At 48.6% G+C, this 15240-nt stretch overlaps 1 protein-coding gene across 1 annotated transcript; it reads right to left on the reverse strand.

Moving 5' to 3' along the window:
• Nucleotides 1-2993: 2993 nt before the first annotated feature.
• CCDC195 (coiled-coil domain containing 195) lies at nucleotides 2994-7686 on the reverse strand. Its single transcript, XM_086618027.1, has 3 exons — nucleotides 7422-7686; nucleotides 6027-6243; nucleotides 2994-3126 (listed from the first exon to the last, which is right to left on the reverse strand). Exons 1-3 carry the CDS (start codon nucleotides 7684-7686, stop codon nucleotides 2994-2996), a joined length of 615 nt encoding a protein of 204 aa, XP_086474153.1.
• Between the last annotated feature and the right edge of the window lie 7554 nt (nucleotides 7687-15240).

Genomic DNA, 15240 nt, shown 5'->3' on the forward strand with positions numbered 1-15240 from the left:
GGCTGTGTGCTACCCTCAGACACATGTCTAAATTTCACCTTCACCCTTAGTAACTCCTCGCCACTGGTCCAGTGCTCCTGGCTTTGCTCTTCTATGTTACAACCATAGATTCTAAAAGACTTTCCTAAAGAAAGATAATACCCAGTTTCTTTCTCACTTACAATGATGTACATGTGAAATAATGGTTAATTTGGCACTGTCCCACTGATTTAAGTCAAGAATCAACTCTGACAAGACCTTTTTGTCTCCAACCTAGAGACACATTTCACTACTCTTGACTAGTCGTGCTGACAGAACAGAGAACACGTCATTTAAGAAATGGCAGTGGTGGACTCCGTCTTTATCGGCATTTGCTATGGAGCTATAAAGCCACTGAGCCCCAAGCACAAGCGTGACAAGGAGCATACATCTACCAGTGGACAGTGCTAATGCAGAAGGGAATCTCTTGCTGTCTCAGCTGCTCTTGCAGTCCCATACCTGCATGGCTGAATACCACTGACCACCGCTCCAAAAAGAATTATTTCCAACTGGAAATTGTCCAACAAGCCTGGCCATCAGTGAATAGGGTTTAGCACATATTCCAGGGTTTATATAGATAATATATATTCATTATAATATATATAAAAATATGTATGTATATTAAAAAAACCATATGTATATTATAATAAATATAGTCCAGAGTAGTTTTAGGCAGCCGTCCAGAGCTCCTCTGAACTTGTATGGATCCTCTTGGGAAGAAAGAAAAGGACCATGGCTTAATTGCTGCCTGCATCTCTCTGTCCAAATTTTAACATTTGCTTTGATGTCACCTGCCCTTTTTGCACTGAACAATCTATGAATGTTTAATATTGGAATGTTTTAATTGCCAGTAAGCGCTCCATGGTAAGTTGCTTCATGCTGTACTGTGGTAAAACTGATGTGCTCGGTGGTTTCTCTGTGGCCTCTGCTACAATCTGGTTCTCCTGGAGAAACAGAACTAGGTCAAATCTGCACAACTGCTTTTAAAAATTAATGTGCCTGTGCATCATCATGTGTTCTTAAATCTGTGGGCACTGCTAAAGACTGCAAAAATACCATTCAAAAATAAATCTTTCCATTAATATACTGCCATTTGTTGATAACTACTTTGCTTCCTTTCCCTCTTTTCCCTTCCACCTTTTCTGTTCTTTTTCCCTAGAAGTATATGAAAGTTTAAGACCAGTATACCTCTAATAAGCATCCAGTGAATTTAACTTCTTGACCATACGCAATGTTATATGTATTTGTGTAACAGCAGAATCAGCAGCCCACTGCCATTGACGTTGTCATACGCTTACTAATACGCAGCCTTACTGTTAGTGACCTATCTATGTTGAATTTACACAAAAAGAGTGGGAGAAGACAATTCCCACTGCTGCTTCATGGAAGCTGAGGCTTAGAAAACTTAAAAGTTGAGACTTTTGAAAGCTGTGTAAAGCACATGGATTGCCAAATCCTGTTAAATCTGGTGTTGAAACATGAATTGTCAAAAGCTTGGGTAAAGGGCTAGGGGACAGATTTTTAATGATGTTTGTTGTTACTTTGCTGAGTGAAATCAGCTGGGTTTAGGTACTTAACTGAACACATATGCAGTGTCTAGTTTACGACAATGAAGCCTTCTTTAAAACATTTTAAAAGCACTTTCCTGTAAATGCCTTCTAAAATGAAAGGCATTGGAAAGTTCAGTAAACTTTCCAAACTGTAATTTCATTTGCTGGAAGTCATCAATTCATTACTTCTGACATTACAATGCAACTCTGTATGGACCCAACCTGAATATAAAAATGCACAAATAAAGATGGTGAAACTATACTAAGAATTTACGTTAATATACAAAACATGATGAATTTCAAAATGAAAAAAGGAGCACAAATGTTTATACAAATTATAAAACATCACGGAAAATCCAGAAGGGATGTTTTCCCACCAGGTCTCTGCTTTCACTTTTGAAAGCTCGAGAGTTTAAAAGTGAACAATGAGATGAAAATCTTCCTTAAAGTTACCGGTACAAACATCTACTGTTCATGCATTCTCTGTACGATATTCAATCCTCACTGCTGCCTGTACATAAAGAAATAGCAATGTGCAGTATTTTGGTTCCATAAACTTGTTATCAAAATAAACACGTGAGACACTATCTTTACTCATATGACTAGAACTAACAAGTACTCCTCATTTTTTACAAGCTGTTTGTAGTTCTCTCACATTTATTTTGTACCTATTTGCTGAATTTCTGCTAATAATTTTTGATCCAAGTCGTGCTGAGAAATCATTCCTGAAAAAATTCTGATATTCACAATTCTTCCTATTTTGACTTGTTGCACAGCCTCTGGCTGGATGAACACACCAAGTCAGAAACAGCTTTGCAGTCACACATTCATACTGATTAGTACTTACTCTCCCCTGCGCTCCCTTAGAGGTGAACCCCAAACGGACACAGACAGTCATTGCCAAGCTTTGCAGAAATTCAGAGTAACATTAACTGACTCTGTGATGCCTTCTTTGCTGTATTCATACTGTGAAGTTTAAAAGTCTTATATACAGAGGAAACCTCACGGGATCTTTAATAGCTCTTATTTTGTCATTTACATCAACTACCTTTCTGGCAAGGGAATTGGCAAACACGAGTGGTGACATGGTTTCTGCTTTTTGTGACAAACACATCAAAACTGGCTTCAACACCCTGTTTCCAGCAGTCCCAATGTAAAGGATCCTTGAGGCATGTTGCGCAGAAGCTACTTTGCAGAGGTACCTTTGCTTATCATGTGGCTTCATCACGGCGTATGGGCTTCCAGCCGCCTTTGTTGCGGCTTCCATTTCCATGCTAAACATCGGGCCAGTGACCTGACGCACAGGCTGGGTGATTCTCTGCAGGCATCCTGCCAAAGCGTTTTGCAGGAGAGGAACCTGACACACCGCTATCATTTAAGGCTAATTTATCTCTAGAATCAATGGGCCTTTAAAAATTCACCAGCTCACATATCCTTTTCAGTGATGGTGGTTAACTGTTTGGTGCTCTGATTTTGTGGGCTTTTGAGAGAACCTTGCTTTTCAGCGTATGACGACATATCCATCGGTAAGAGGAAACTAACAGCCTTTACTTTACCCCTGGAGAAAAATGAGAAAGCATCGTGAGGATTACAAATATATAAAACACGCAAAGACAGTAAAAACCCCCACAAACCAGCAAGCAAAAGGTAAATGCTTTCAGCAGTCGCACGCTGCATGGAGGCAGGACTTCATGCCCTGCTGAGACAGGGTTCACATGGTCTTCCCAAGGGACCCAGCATAGTGTTGTCTTCCAGCCTGCCTGTCTGCTGGAAGCATCTGCCTCTTTCCATCGAGCCTCACGTCTCCCTTTCAATGCCCGATGTGTACGTACAAAGCTACGCATGCCCAGAACCCTCAGGGTGCCCGTGCACCCACGTGGACTCAGGCTCCTTCAGTGGCTTTATGTTTATATACATCAGCACCCAGCTACTGCAAGCGGGTGTGAGAACAGTGGTTTCCAAGCAGTGAGTGTGCACATGGTAAATCACACGGGCTGTGAAAGCAGAGGGAGAAACATGCTCCTTTATGTGCCCCAAAACTGGTTGGTTTGGCAAGTAAACGGATTGGGTTTTGCAGAGCTTTGGTTTTCGTTCTGGCTGTCCTCTGTGATTGCTGTCAGCTTGCTCAGGCCCTTGAGGAGCAGGAGAAAGGAAAATCATGAAACTATGAAAGTCTTTATTGATGGCTACCAGGGGCTGTCCTGGAGAGCAGAGGACCTCTATGATTTCCTTGCCCCTTCTCACCTGCCACTTAGACCTGTCCCACTGGAAGGTGAAACCATCAAGCCTGAACACCCCAGTGGTGACATTTGTGTACCAAACAGGCCTTATACCTTTCGTAATTTGACTATAACGGCCCTGAAAACAGTTCTTAGCCTCTCTTAACCTGACTAACGTGTTCAAATATTTAGTATTTTTTTTCGTTTGCCAAAGAAAAAGTGGGAATCGCGTGGTATAACTAATGCTTTAGCATATAAGAATGAAAATGTTGTACACATGCAAATTAGTGATGATTTGTTCTCAGTACTGTTATTTTATTACTCAGACACAACTGCACTCTAGATAAATCTAAGGTGATACTTCTAATGAATTAATTTTAAAGCAAAAATATTTGGCATCACATATAGGACTATAGTTTTGGACCAAAATGTGAGAAAGCTACAATAAACAGCTAATAGGCAAAGCTGACATGGACCAGCATGCTGAGAAGCAAAAATGTCATCACTGTAAAAAAATGAAGCTTAATTAGTTCGCTGAACTCCTTGCCACAAATCACCCTACTAGTTAAAAGCTTACTATAATTGCTGTCTGCATTAAACTTTTGTGTATATAATGGAAACATCCACCATTATGACCAGAAAAAGTATTAAACTTCTTTTTGATATAAGACAGACAAAGCTTAATGCTTCAGGATATCTCCCAGTCTGCTGAGGGGGTTTGTTAAAATGCTCTCTCCATACCATTTCTTCTCCTAAAGCAGCCAACTCATTGCTGCTGTTTAGAGCTGACAAGGCAGCTCTAAAGGTAGCGATAAAGTAATCAGCACCATTCCTTTGGCCGCTGGGTAGCTGGTGCTTTTAAACCTGCCGGTCCCAAGGCACTGGCTGTAACAGATCTGCCGTGCTATTTTGATTGCTTTGAAAGCTCTCCTTCCCCTTAGGAGAAAGCAGCAGCGTTTGCTGTTCCTGCCCCTGCACGCTGACCCCGTGTTTCCTAACACACGTGCTTTCCACGCGAGCTGGCTTCAGGGCAAAGCTCTCGAAAGCGTTTATGTGCGCTGAGGGTCTTAAGTCTCCCTGAACCCCACAGAGCACATGTTGAAACCCAGAGTTATGGGCTCAGGGTGCTTTTGAAAAGGATACGAGTTCCCTGCCAGGGACTAAATTTAGATGTTTAAATGCTGTAAAACATCTGACCCTCAAATGTCCTTACGAGCAAACCTATGTGCCTGTGAACACTTGGCCTCGTTGTCCCCGGCAGCCCCTGGGTGAGGAGCTGGGCGCTGGCGGGGCTGCGCGCTGCTGTGTGCCACTGCTCTGCTCTGCAGGCGCGTGGCTGCGCGAGGGGGTACGGGACAGGGTGCGACGTGCTGCGCTGGGGAGTGCGTCAGCGCGGGCAACACGGCCACTGCAGCCGCGCAGTCCCCAGGTAGTGGCCACCGGAGTCCTGCCCCGGGGCACACGTGGGCGAGCAGACCCATGGGCTTCTCCCTGTTCAAACACACACGCTGTAAGGCCATTTGGATGCCTTCTTTTGAGCACAGCATGATCAGCACTAAACCCAGCATGGATTCCCAGGGTGTGTGTATCGGCGCCAGGAGGTGACCAGGGCTAATGATGTCACAGTCTCATTATTGGTGCTTCTACCTTTGATTGCTGCCCTGTGTTGGAAAGCATCTCATCAAGGAGCAGAGACACTCAGGGCTTGTCCAGCAGCCGTTTCACTTAATTTAGAAGCCATTCTGAGAATATTTTTCTCAAGGCTGAAAGCACTAACATACAATGCTTCAATTACAGGGGAAATATGATACAGTACAGCTAAATCCATAAGCCATATTAATCACACTTTCAAAAGCATAGTTCAGAGTTCCTTGATATCTCCATGCTTTTCGTTCAAAGTTTAAAATCTCTTTCAAGCTTACCTTGTCAGAACAACACATCAATCTGCAAAACTCTGCCTGGCTTTAACAGAGAGAAGATTCCAACCCCTTCCTTCTCCCCTCAGCCTCTCCTTTCTATGGTAAATCTGAACTGCCAACAGTAGCAATCTTCATGTGTTGCACAGAGGAGCAGGACAACTAACCCAAAGGAGGTCTCCTGTTTGCTCAGTGCCCGTGTGCATTTGAACAAAGGTTTTGCTGATAATGAACTAAAACCCAAAGCAACGTCCATATATGTTTTCAGGTGAAACCTGAAACCAGCCCTGGCCGGCAACGCTGCGAAGGCAAACGGAACTGACCTGCACTTACAGACACGCTCCCGAAACAGCTTCGTTTTGCTGGAATGGCTGTAGGAGAGGTGGTTGGCCAGTGTGTTTTCCAGCCCTTTCCCCACTCCGCTGGTGAGCTGCGGTGCTGCAGGAGGGGCTGCCGGCGGGGCAGTGCCCGGTGGCCTTGTGCCAGGAGGAGCGGGCACCGGTGAAGCGGTGGAGTAACGCCGCACCGTCATAGTGGTACCTGAGCAGCAGAGACAAAAGCAGAGCGAGAACAACGATAACAATGAGAACTCAAATACCCTCGATGTATTTTTAATCACTTTCTTTTAGCTCAAACATGTTATGCACATGGGGAGGCTGAAAGCTGATGTCCCCCCAAGCTGACGATGTCCGTAGCCAGCAGCAGTTCAAGAGCCCTCAGGTTTGTAGCTGGGCCGCCGGGCTCCGCAGGCTCAGCAGTGGGTGCTCGGCTGCTCATCGCATTCGTTTCCAGGGGTTTGTCTGCCAGAACTCATGGAGGCATTTCTCCACGGCCCAGGCCTCTCCAGGAGGCTGGCTCAGAGCTGAGGCCAGCCCAGCCACCAGGAGCACACGGACTGTGACGGCAACTCCCGACGCACACCACTCCAGCACCAAGAAGGTGCGTTAGTGAAGCAGTTTTCCAGCAGACTGGACTGACAGACAGCAGACAAGGAGGCATCAGGCCTGAAACATGGACGGTGTCGAGCCGCCTGACACCGCCAGCAACTGCCTCCGATACTGGATAACTACTCCTCATCAAACAACATTTTGTGCTCTAATTCCTGCTTCATTGAATCTTCCAGAAGTCCTGACCAGACTTCTATAACTGAAGAATGTTTCCATTTTTCCTATGGAGAGTGTATTCCTATGTACTGGCCCCTCTCTCCCTCAGCCAAAACTAACTACATTATCTGCAAAACGAAACTGCACGTCTGGCGTGATGTATGCAACCCATCACTATTTCTTACTATTTGTAGAATTTTCATCTTTTACTAAGGCAAGAGAGGTTACAGCACGACTGAAACTGTTGGTAATTTTTCTGTCTGGAGTGGGCAGGCATGGCCAAGATAGCCCATGCCTACGAAATCTCAAAGCAGTAAGTCAAATCCTGCTTAAACAAAGACAACCTGAACTCTTTGAGTGGAACTCTTTGCTTGAGCAGCAGCAAAATACTCCATCAAGCTCAGCCTGGGGGATGCAGGTTCACCCCTAAAAAGATGACAGAGTGAGACACCCAGTTAAGGTGGGTTTGGGTGTGGGCACCGGGGGAGGCCAGAGCACTTCCATCAAGTTAACTCGACAGCGGCTCATCTCCCATCCCCTGCAGACACGCTGGGCTGGGAGATCCTGCACGGGCAGCACACATGGCTGCCATGGACAGCCCTGGCTCTTCGGTACCTGTCTGCTCCTTTGGTGCCAGAAAAGAACCGGGCACGATGCTTCCACGCAGGGATGCTGGAGAGCCAGCTGGTCCTTCCCCATCACCGGCAAGTCTCCTCACACCGCCGTTCCCACCTCCTCTTGCTGCCCCTCTCTCCGGCGGCGCAGCTCCCTGGCCATAGACCTGCAGTTCTCCCCTCAGGGCCCTGTTTTCCCTCTCCAGCTTGTTGATTTGGGAACGCATCTTGCAGATGACCTGGAGGAGGTGTACGTTTCCCTCCATGGTCTCACGCTGCACAGCAAGGCTCCCGCTCCCCGGTCAAAGTCCCTGCCCTGCAGAGAAGCTCCTAAGCCGGCAGCAGGCAGACCCTGCCCTTAAAAGCCCCTGGACAACCGGAGTCCCTCCCCGCATGCAGGACTTGGCCAGCTCTGCTACCAGGAGGGCTGGAGTGAGCTGTTGATTTACTAAGAGAGGGCCCATGATTTATTCATTCGGGGTCTCATCTTTCCGAGCAGAGCTGGTCTCTTACACGCCGCGCAAATCACTGTCAACACAATATCGCTGCATTGTTGGAAAACCCTTCCGTCCCCTCACTTGCCTTGGGTATTTGGTGTTCTCCAAAAGGCCCAAGGAGGACAGAGCCTGTTCCCTTTGGTTTACCCAAAAGGGGCAGCGATCACCTCCATGCAGTGGGCAGCGATTCAGCTCTCCCTTAACACTGGGCCCATTATTCATTTTCGCTCGGCACATCTGGAAAAGAATTAGTAATTTCTCAAAGGAAAATTAAATTTCCAAACGAAAGATGATATGGTGCAAGACCCCCACTATTAACGAGGTACTCCAACAGTTGCGATGGATGAGCTGAACCAAGGCTCTCCTACAAGGCTGCAGCAGAGCCTGCTGCCCCTTCCTGGGCACCTGGGGAGGCTTGCTGGAGTGGAGAGCCTGCACCAGCATCCCGGGAATGTAAGGAGAGACAGACCGAGCATAAATCTTGCATTAGGAAGGGAAACACAATCCTCTGTGCTGCTCTCGTCGCCTAGTCCCTAAAGTGATCTTTCTGCTGGCAGTAAAATGCAAAATCCTGCAGAACATCCTTCCTACCCCCCCAACTTACCTCAAAATACCAAACGGAGAATGCCAGAAAGCAAGCAGGAAAATAATTTAACACACCTTCTGCTTTGAGACCATTCGCTTTCCAGTAACTCAGCAGTGACTCAGGAACGTCTGAGAAAAAAAGACCTTTCTGCCACATGCACATCACTGCTTTGCTGCCGGAGGGTGGGGAAAGCAAGGAAGGCTCTAAACAAGAGATGACTCACTCTTACTTTTCCCAGAGGGTGCCAGGGGAGGGCTGTGGGCTCTGAGGACCATCAGCTCTGCGAGGAGGTGCTGCCACCCTGCAGCTACCAGGAAGTCGGGCAGAAACTGTTGGAACTGAGAGAAAACCAGGGATGCGGGCGAGGAGCTTTGCCCTTTGGCATGTTCCTGTGTGGGTGACGCTGCCGTCTTGGGAGCAGTGTCCTCCAAAGGCAGTTCATAAGGACGAAGTGGCTTCCGTAGTCCCCGCTGCACTCGCTCCCCGCTGACCTACAGCAACATGCCGTGCCTAGCAAGGGCGGGAGGACTTGCCATAAGATCTGCAGGAATACACATCTGTATTGATTTCTCCAGTGACACAGGCACAAGGCTGGGGACCAGGAGCCATGGGAGTCACAGGCAGCCCTGTTATCACCTCCCAGGGACCTCTCCAGAGGCCTCCACCCAATTCGGGCTGCACACAGAGAGGTGAAACCAATTTGAGTTTTCAGGCTGCAGACAAAGCCCGTGGCATCTGTGATCTCTCATGAAATCATGGTGCCAGGGGAAAGGCATGCCAGGCCCTGCTCTCTCCCTGCCCGCTGTGGGTCTGGCCGCAGCCTGGGCTTCACATGCTGCCACTAATCTTGGCAAAGCTTGCAGCGCATCGCGGCTGTCCCCCTCCAGCCCATCCAGGTTGCCTCAACAAGGAGCATCAGCTTATGTGGAGTGTTTTGCCTCCCCTCCAGAGAGGTGTGTGTTGCTGAGGGCGTAACAACACACAAACGGGAAGGAGTGGGCAAAACTGGGCTCAGAAATGAGCTTGGAGCCAGGCTTAAATAACAGCGCAGGTGCCCCCGTGTTGGGGACAACGTGTGGGGAGCAAAACTGCTGGAACCAAAATACAAATCCTCTCCATTTTGGAGTCATCCAAGGATGTAAAACAGCAGCAACCCTCCAGTGCCGGTTTCAAATTTATGTTTCTGTTTCTCCAGCAAGTGGATCAGGTACTGGAGCAGCAACAGCACTCACGTCTCATTACGAGATCACTGCCGATCCTGCAGCTGGCAGGTTCAGAGGGGCAGGGGACGTTCGTCAGCTCAGCAATAAGCTTACTCCAGCTGCAACCACAGACATCTGCCACTCTGATCCCATGCCTGCTGCTCCACTGGAACCAGACCGGAGCAGGCACAGACCTCTTGTTCTGCCAGAGAGTTCTGGCATTTGTCTTGTAACCTCGCACTGCTGCTCCTGGTGTGGCTCCTGCCCAGGGACTGACAGGTGGTGGGGCAGATGAGTCGGGAGTTCTGGACAATGAAAACCTGGCAAAGCTAAACTGGCCACTGGCTGGTCAGCACGTTCCCCATCAGCAGACAGAGCTCTATGCACGCAACCTTGCATTTGTAAATTCAGTGGGGTCCAAGACATGTGCCTGCACTGCTGGACCTGTGGGGCCACCAGCCTAGGGCAGGGCTGGGCAGGTTCTGGGTGCTGCTGCTCCATATGCTGCGGCTGGAAAACACACTGGGTGCCACTTAACTGTGGCACACTCACAGGCTGCAGGTTTTTCATGGCCGTATGCTCTGTGTACCTTCCTGTGCCTACTACAAACACCTATAGCTGTGTGGTTTGCACTGTGAAACACTTCAGCTTACAGTCATTTAACAGAAAGGACAGAGTTTCTCATACCTGAGCTGCTTTGGCAAGTTGTGTTTGGTAGACATGGACTTGGGTAAAATTGGGTTCACCTTCAGCCACATCCAAACCTCTCCACTAGAAAGAATAACCAGAGGTGGAGTTTCTGGCAGCTTCTGGGCTCAAGCAGCCCCACAGCAATGCCTGTATGTGACTGCTGGAGCGTGTGCTGTGTTTCAGTGGACTGTATGGACTGCATACCAAGTAGCGTTGTGGCAGAAATCCTGGGAACAAAAGGCAGAAGCCTTGCGAAGCAGCTTCATCCAAAACCAGGAGGAGCACAGCTCTTTATTTTGCCACTACTTGATATTCCGCAGCTCCCTGCCTGGTGACACAAGATGCTCGTGCGTGTAGGCAGCTGCTGCAGGGGGTCCCTGGGGAAGGGGCTACGCTGCAAGCAGAGAAAGTATGTTGTGAAACCTGCCATCAGCAGAAAATGGCACCTGCACAGCTACCGCCACTGCTGAACAGCTTTTCTAGCTGTCTTGCTTGCCAAATCTGCTTTCTTACTCCTCCGAAGGTTAGAGAGATAAAAATCCAAAAAGCACTCATTGCTGCTCCAGTAAAACAAAATTATTATTTTTTTTTGCAAATCACAACATTTTGTCCTTGAAAAATCCATCAGCAGTAAGCGTGTGGATGCTTCCTCCACCACGCTGCAGCAGGAGGTGTGCCATGCCTGCCAGCGGTACAGGAGCCCCCGTGCAGAGTCTCCCCTCTCTGGGGCCAAACCCAGCTGGCAGAGCACTGGTACCAGCCTTTCGCATCCCGTAAGAGTGCACAAAAGCAGCGCTGTAGCTCCCACACCTGGCACTAGCACAGCAGGGGCTGCTGCTCCAGCTGAGGCTCCCCCTTCCCATCACACATGCTGGTCAGAGCACAGCTGGGCTGCCACAGGTTTCAGTTTTTAGAGGAGGAGATGAAGGCAGAGGACCAAGACTGAACGTGCCTGGCAGTGGCAAGTCCCTTTCTATTACTACTTAGCAATAAACAAACACCCTTCCTTTTTGCCTGGCATCATACTCCCCCTGACCCATAGACTTCCATCCTTATGACGCGCTGCTTCCCCTGACACATGTGCCAGCCGCCGCACCTTCACCCCTGCCCATCACACCAGTACTCCAGCACCCTGGCAGAGGACCAGCAATGCTGCGCTGCACCTCCAGCCTGACTGGGATGGGCTGGAGCAGCAGCGCGGCAGCCTGCCCTCCCTGACATGTAACTCACGGGAAAACCGAGGGAAGAGAGTGGCTCGCAGCTCCATCGTCCCTGCACCAAGGCTGAAGCCCAGATCTCCACCAGGGTGGGAGTCTCCAGGGAAGGTTTGCTATTAGCAGCCACAAATGTCAGCAACGCTGGATTTATTCATCCTACAAAAAATGACCAAGCAAAAGTGTAACAGCAGCACAGAGTCAGGGTCAGTGCCAAATTCTTCCTAGTGCCACTGTGCAAGAACATCGCTGCGCCCCAAGTCCTTGCTTGATTTCTGACTATGACTTGGGTTTTATAGAATCATAGAATGGTTAGGGTTGGAAGGGACCTCAAAGATCATCTAGTTCCAACCCCCCTGCCATAGGCAGAGAAATCCTCCACTACACCAGGTTGCTCAAAGCCTCGTCTAACCTGGCCTTGAACACCACCAGGGATGGGGCAGCCACAACTTCTCTGGGCAACCTGTTCCACTGCCTCACCACCCTCAATGTAAAAAATTCTTCCTTATATCTAATCTAAATCTGCCCTCTTTCAGTTTAAATCCATTGCTCCTTGTCCTATCACTACACGCCCTTGTAAAAAGTCCCTCTCCAGCTTTCCTGTAGGCCCCCTTTAGGTACTGGAAAGCTGCTGTAAGATCACCCCGGAGCCTTCTCTTCTCCAGGCTGAACAGCCCCAACTTTCTCAGCCTGTCTTCATAGCAGAGGTGCTCAGCCCTTGAATCATCTTCGTGGCCCTATATATAATATTCTTCATGGCCTTATATTTCATCATGGTGCAAAAGAGCCCAGTTCTCTTCTGAATCTGCCTGTACAATTTGAGGTAAACAGACAATATTTCAGTGGATTAAAAAATTAATTAAAGAAGAAATGTTTTTTAGTGTGCTGATTCTGTTTTGCGGATGCACACTTCTGATCATTTTGCTCCTCTACATATGAAGGAACTGAATAGGTTTAATGTCAAAATTTGATCCCATATTAGCCTTCTTGTTTAATTCTCAGTGGCTGCTCCATTTTAATCAAGAGGTAAATTTACACTTTCCTGTTTTCTGTTTTTATTTCTCCACTTTCATTCTTCTCAAAGTTTAGACCTTTAGACATCTAAATTATCCCTGTGCTTTACTTGGCCAGTCCTATTGCTTGAGGCTCACCAGAAGGTTTGAGACTGATGCTCTGCTCAAACGCATGTTCTTCCAAGCACTAGAATAACAGCTTCAAGGTGGTGGGACATGCGACACGGTCTACGAGGGCCTTGCTCACCTGAGCCCAGTGTGCTGGCAGCCACTGTAGCTGGCATCAGTGTCCCGCAGGTGCTGCTCTGCCAGTCTTGCTTTGAACGAGTCTCATCTCCAAATACTCAGCTGTGCAAAGAAATGCAGCCTTCCTGTCAGGGAAGGATCTGACAGAGAAGATGTTGCAGCACAAATTGAAAATGTTCTAATAATTGGACACAATAGGTCAGCCTTGATCAGCTTGCTGATCACGTCTGTGTTTAATACAGCTTCCTAATGCGCCCCGGCCACGCACTCCCTGGGGAGAGCGCTGCTGTCAGCCCTGTCTTCCTGACCTGCATGCCACCACCTGAGAGGTATGTGCCCATGGGGCCACTGCTCCTTCCTCAGGTCAGCCTGGGCTCCCCGCCAGAGCTGAGCTTCCACAGCGAAGGCAGGTACAGGAGCTCGTACCAAATTCTGCAGCAGCACCTCAGGCCATCATTGCAGCAATTAGCTAATTATTCACTGGCTAAATTCATCGTGGGGCTGTTTGGAGGGGCCCTGGTTTTAGCTATGGGAATATCTCCCCTGGCTCTGAGCCAGCATCACTCTGCAGCTGAACAGGGGAACTCAGAGGCACATTTTGGTATGTTCCGATAATTACAAACACTGAAAAATTTCCATACTTACTCTGAAAAGTGTGAATTTTGGCTCCAAGCTATTGCACAGCTGAAATCTGCTATTCCTAAACTGCATCTGAATGACAAGGGCACCCACTGCCGGTGCACCGAGTGAGTGGGGTGCCAGCACCAGCACCGCTTGCCTCTGTCGTGGTACAGCAGGCTGTGGTTTCCTTCTCCTACCATGCTGGCAGACAGGTGGCTGCTCCTTGCTCTGGGATGTCCCCCAGAACCAGAGCCCACCCATGCCATGAAGGAACCCCCTTTTTCACCCAGGTAAAAGGGCTGAGACAGTGCCGTCGCACACGCAGCTCCACGGGGGTGCAGCAGCAGCATCCATAAAGCCGCCCCAGCCAAGGGTGAGGAGATCCCTACCAGCACCTGTGATGCCTGGGCTGCAGCCAGCCCTGCCACCGCGCACTGCAGCCGCCTGCCTGGCCACCCGCATCTGCCAGACCGTGAACAGCAACTGACACCTGTCACTTCTGCACAAAGCTGTTTTTCCGAGCACGCTGGGGCAGCAACTCCCCAGCAGAATGAGAATTACCCAACGGATCGGCAGGACGAGCCCGAGAAGGTGACTGCAAGTCTGCATCAGTGCTCTCCCCTTGACATTGAAGTGAGGAGGAGAAACGTGGCAGCAAAGCGAGTGGGAGGGGGCACAGGGACATGAGCTGCCTGTGGGGCACGGACATGACCAGCGGCGTTTAGAGAGGAAGCGGGGTGCGGTGAGGGCAGACCCCATGGAAACGTTCCTCATGTGTAGCCGGGTGTGAGAGAGTATAAAGCCAGCTGCTTTTTATGCTTGAAGGGAATCTTGCCTGCCACTCCTGACTGATCAAACGCTCCCTTTTGACCACGTCTGAGCTGTGCGTTGAGCTGAGGCCAGGTGCAGCGAGGCAGTGGTGGGGAGTGAGCTGCGCAGCCTCCCAGAGAGAAAACGAGGGCAGAAATCAACCAATATTTAAAGCGTTCTCAGGTTTCAAAATCTAATTAGATAACGATGGCACAAAGAAAGTTATTCGATTAGTCTATTTAACAGGTAATTGCTTGTTAATGTCCATTAAACACACTTTTTCTTTCCTGAGGACCATTTGCCTGGCTGTGCCTTCACCCCCCCACGCACGCAGAAAATCCTCCCCAAGCCTTGTTAAAAGAAACGCCCGTGATCGCCCTGCTCGCTTCCGTGGCTGCAAGGCGCCAAGGACTTGTGCGACATGCTGGACCTCTCTCTTGCTGTACGCAGCCAAATAATCTGATTAGCATTGCTTTGATTTTGAGTATTCAAGGTTTCTGAGAGGGGTCTGACTTCCAGCAGGGGATGCTCAATACTTTTGAAAAATCAGGCGTAACCTGAGCATGGGAAATAGAAACTCCAAGATACATGAGTCACATCGAAAAGCCTTGGCTATGGTTTTGGACTGGGCTGGCCATGAAGCAAAGCTACATGGGAGACAGCCTCATGATTACAGAGCAGCTCCAAGCAGAAAATCCATCCTAAAATTCAAAATAATAATTATTTCTTACTCAGTTTTCATTTCTCAAACAAAACACACCATACAAAATGCACGTGAGGTTATCTGTATCTATGTAGCTATAAGGTGTCACACCATATGCAATTTGTGCAAATACATCTAAGACGTGACTCAGAATTATAGTGAACACCATGTGGCATTTGCAGGTCACCAAAATGTATCACAGGGCAAGTAACACGCCTTAGTGGGCAAGTAACATGCT

This window comes from Tauraco erythrolophus, chromosome 11 (genome assembly GCF_009769465.1).
Source record: "Tauraco erythrolophus isolate bTauEry1 chromosome 11, bTauEry1.pri, whole genome shotgun sequence".
Taxonomy (NCBI): Eukaryota; Metazoa; Chordata; class Aves; order Musophagiformes; family Musophagidae; genus Tauraco; species Tauraco erythrolophus.

Coding starts and splice junctions, on each gene's coding strand:
- CCDC195 (XM_086618027.1), bottom strand. CDS start 7,686: ATGGAGGGAAACGTACACCTCCTCCAGGTCATCTGCAAGATGCGTTCC. Junction 6,244..7,421: donor GGCACCAAAGGAGCAGACAG/GTACCGAAGAGC, acceptor TCTGCTGCTCAG/GTACCACTATGACGGTGCGG. Junction 3,127..6,026: donor GAGCGTGTCTGTAAGTGCAG/GTCAGTTCCGTT, acceptor ATTTTTCTCCAG/GGGTAAAGTAAAGGCTGTTA.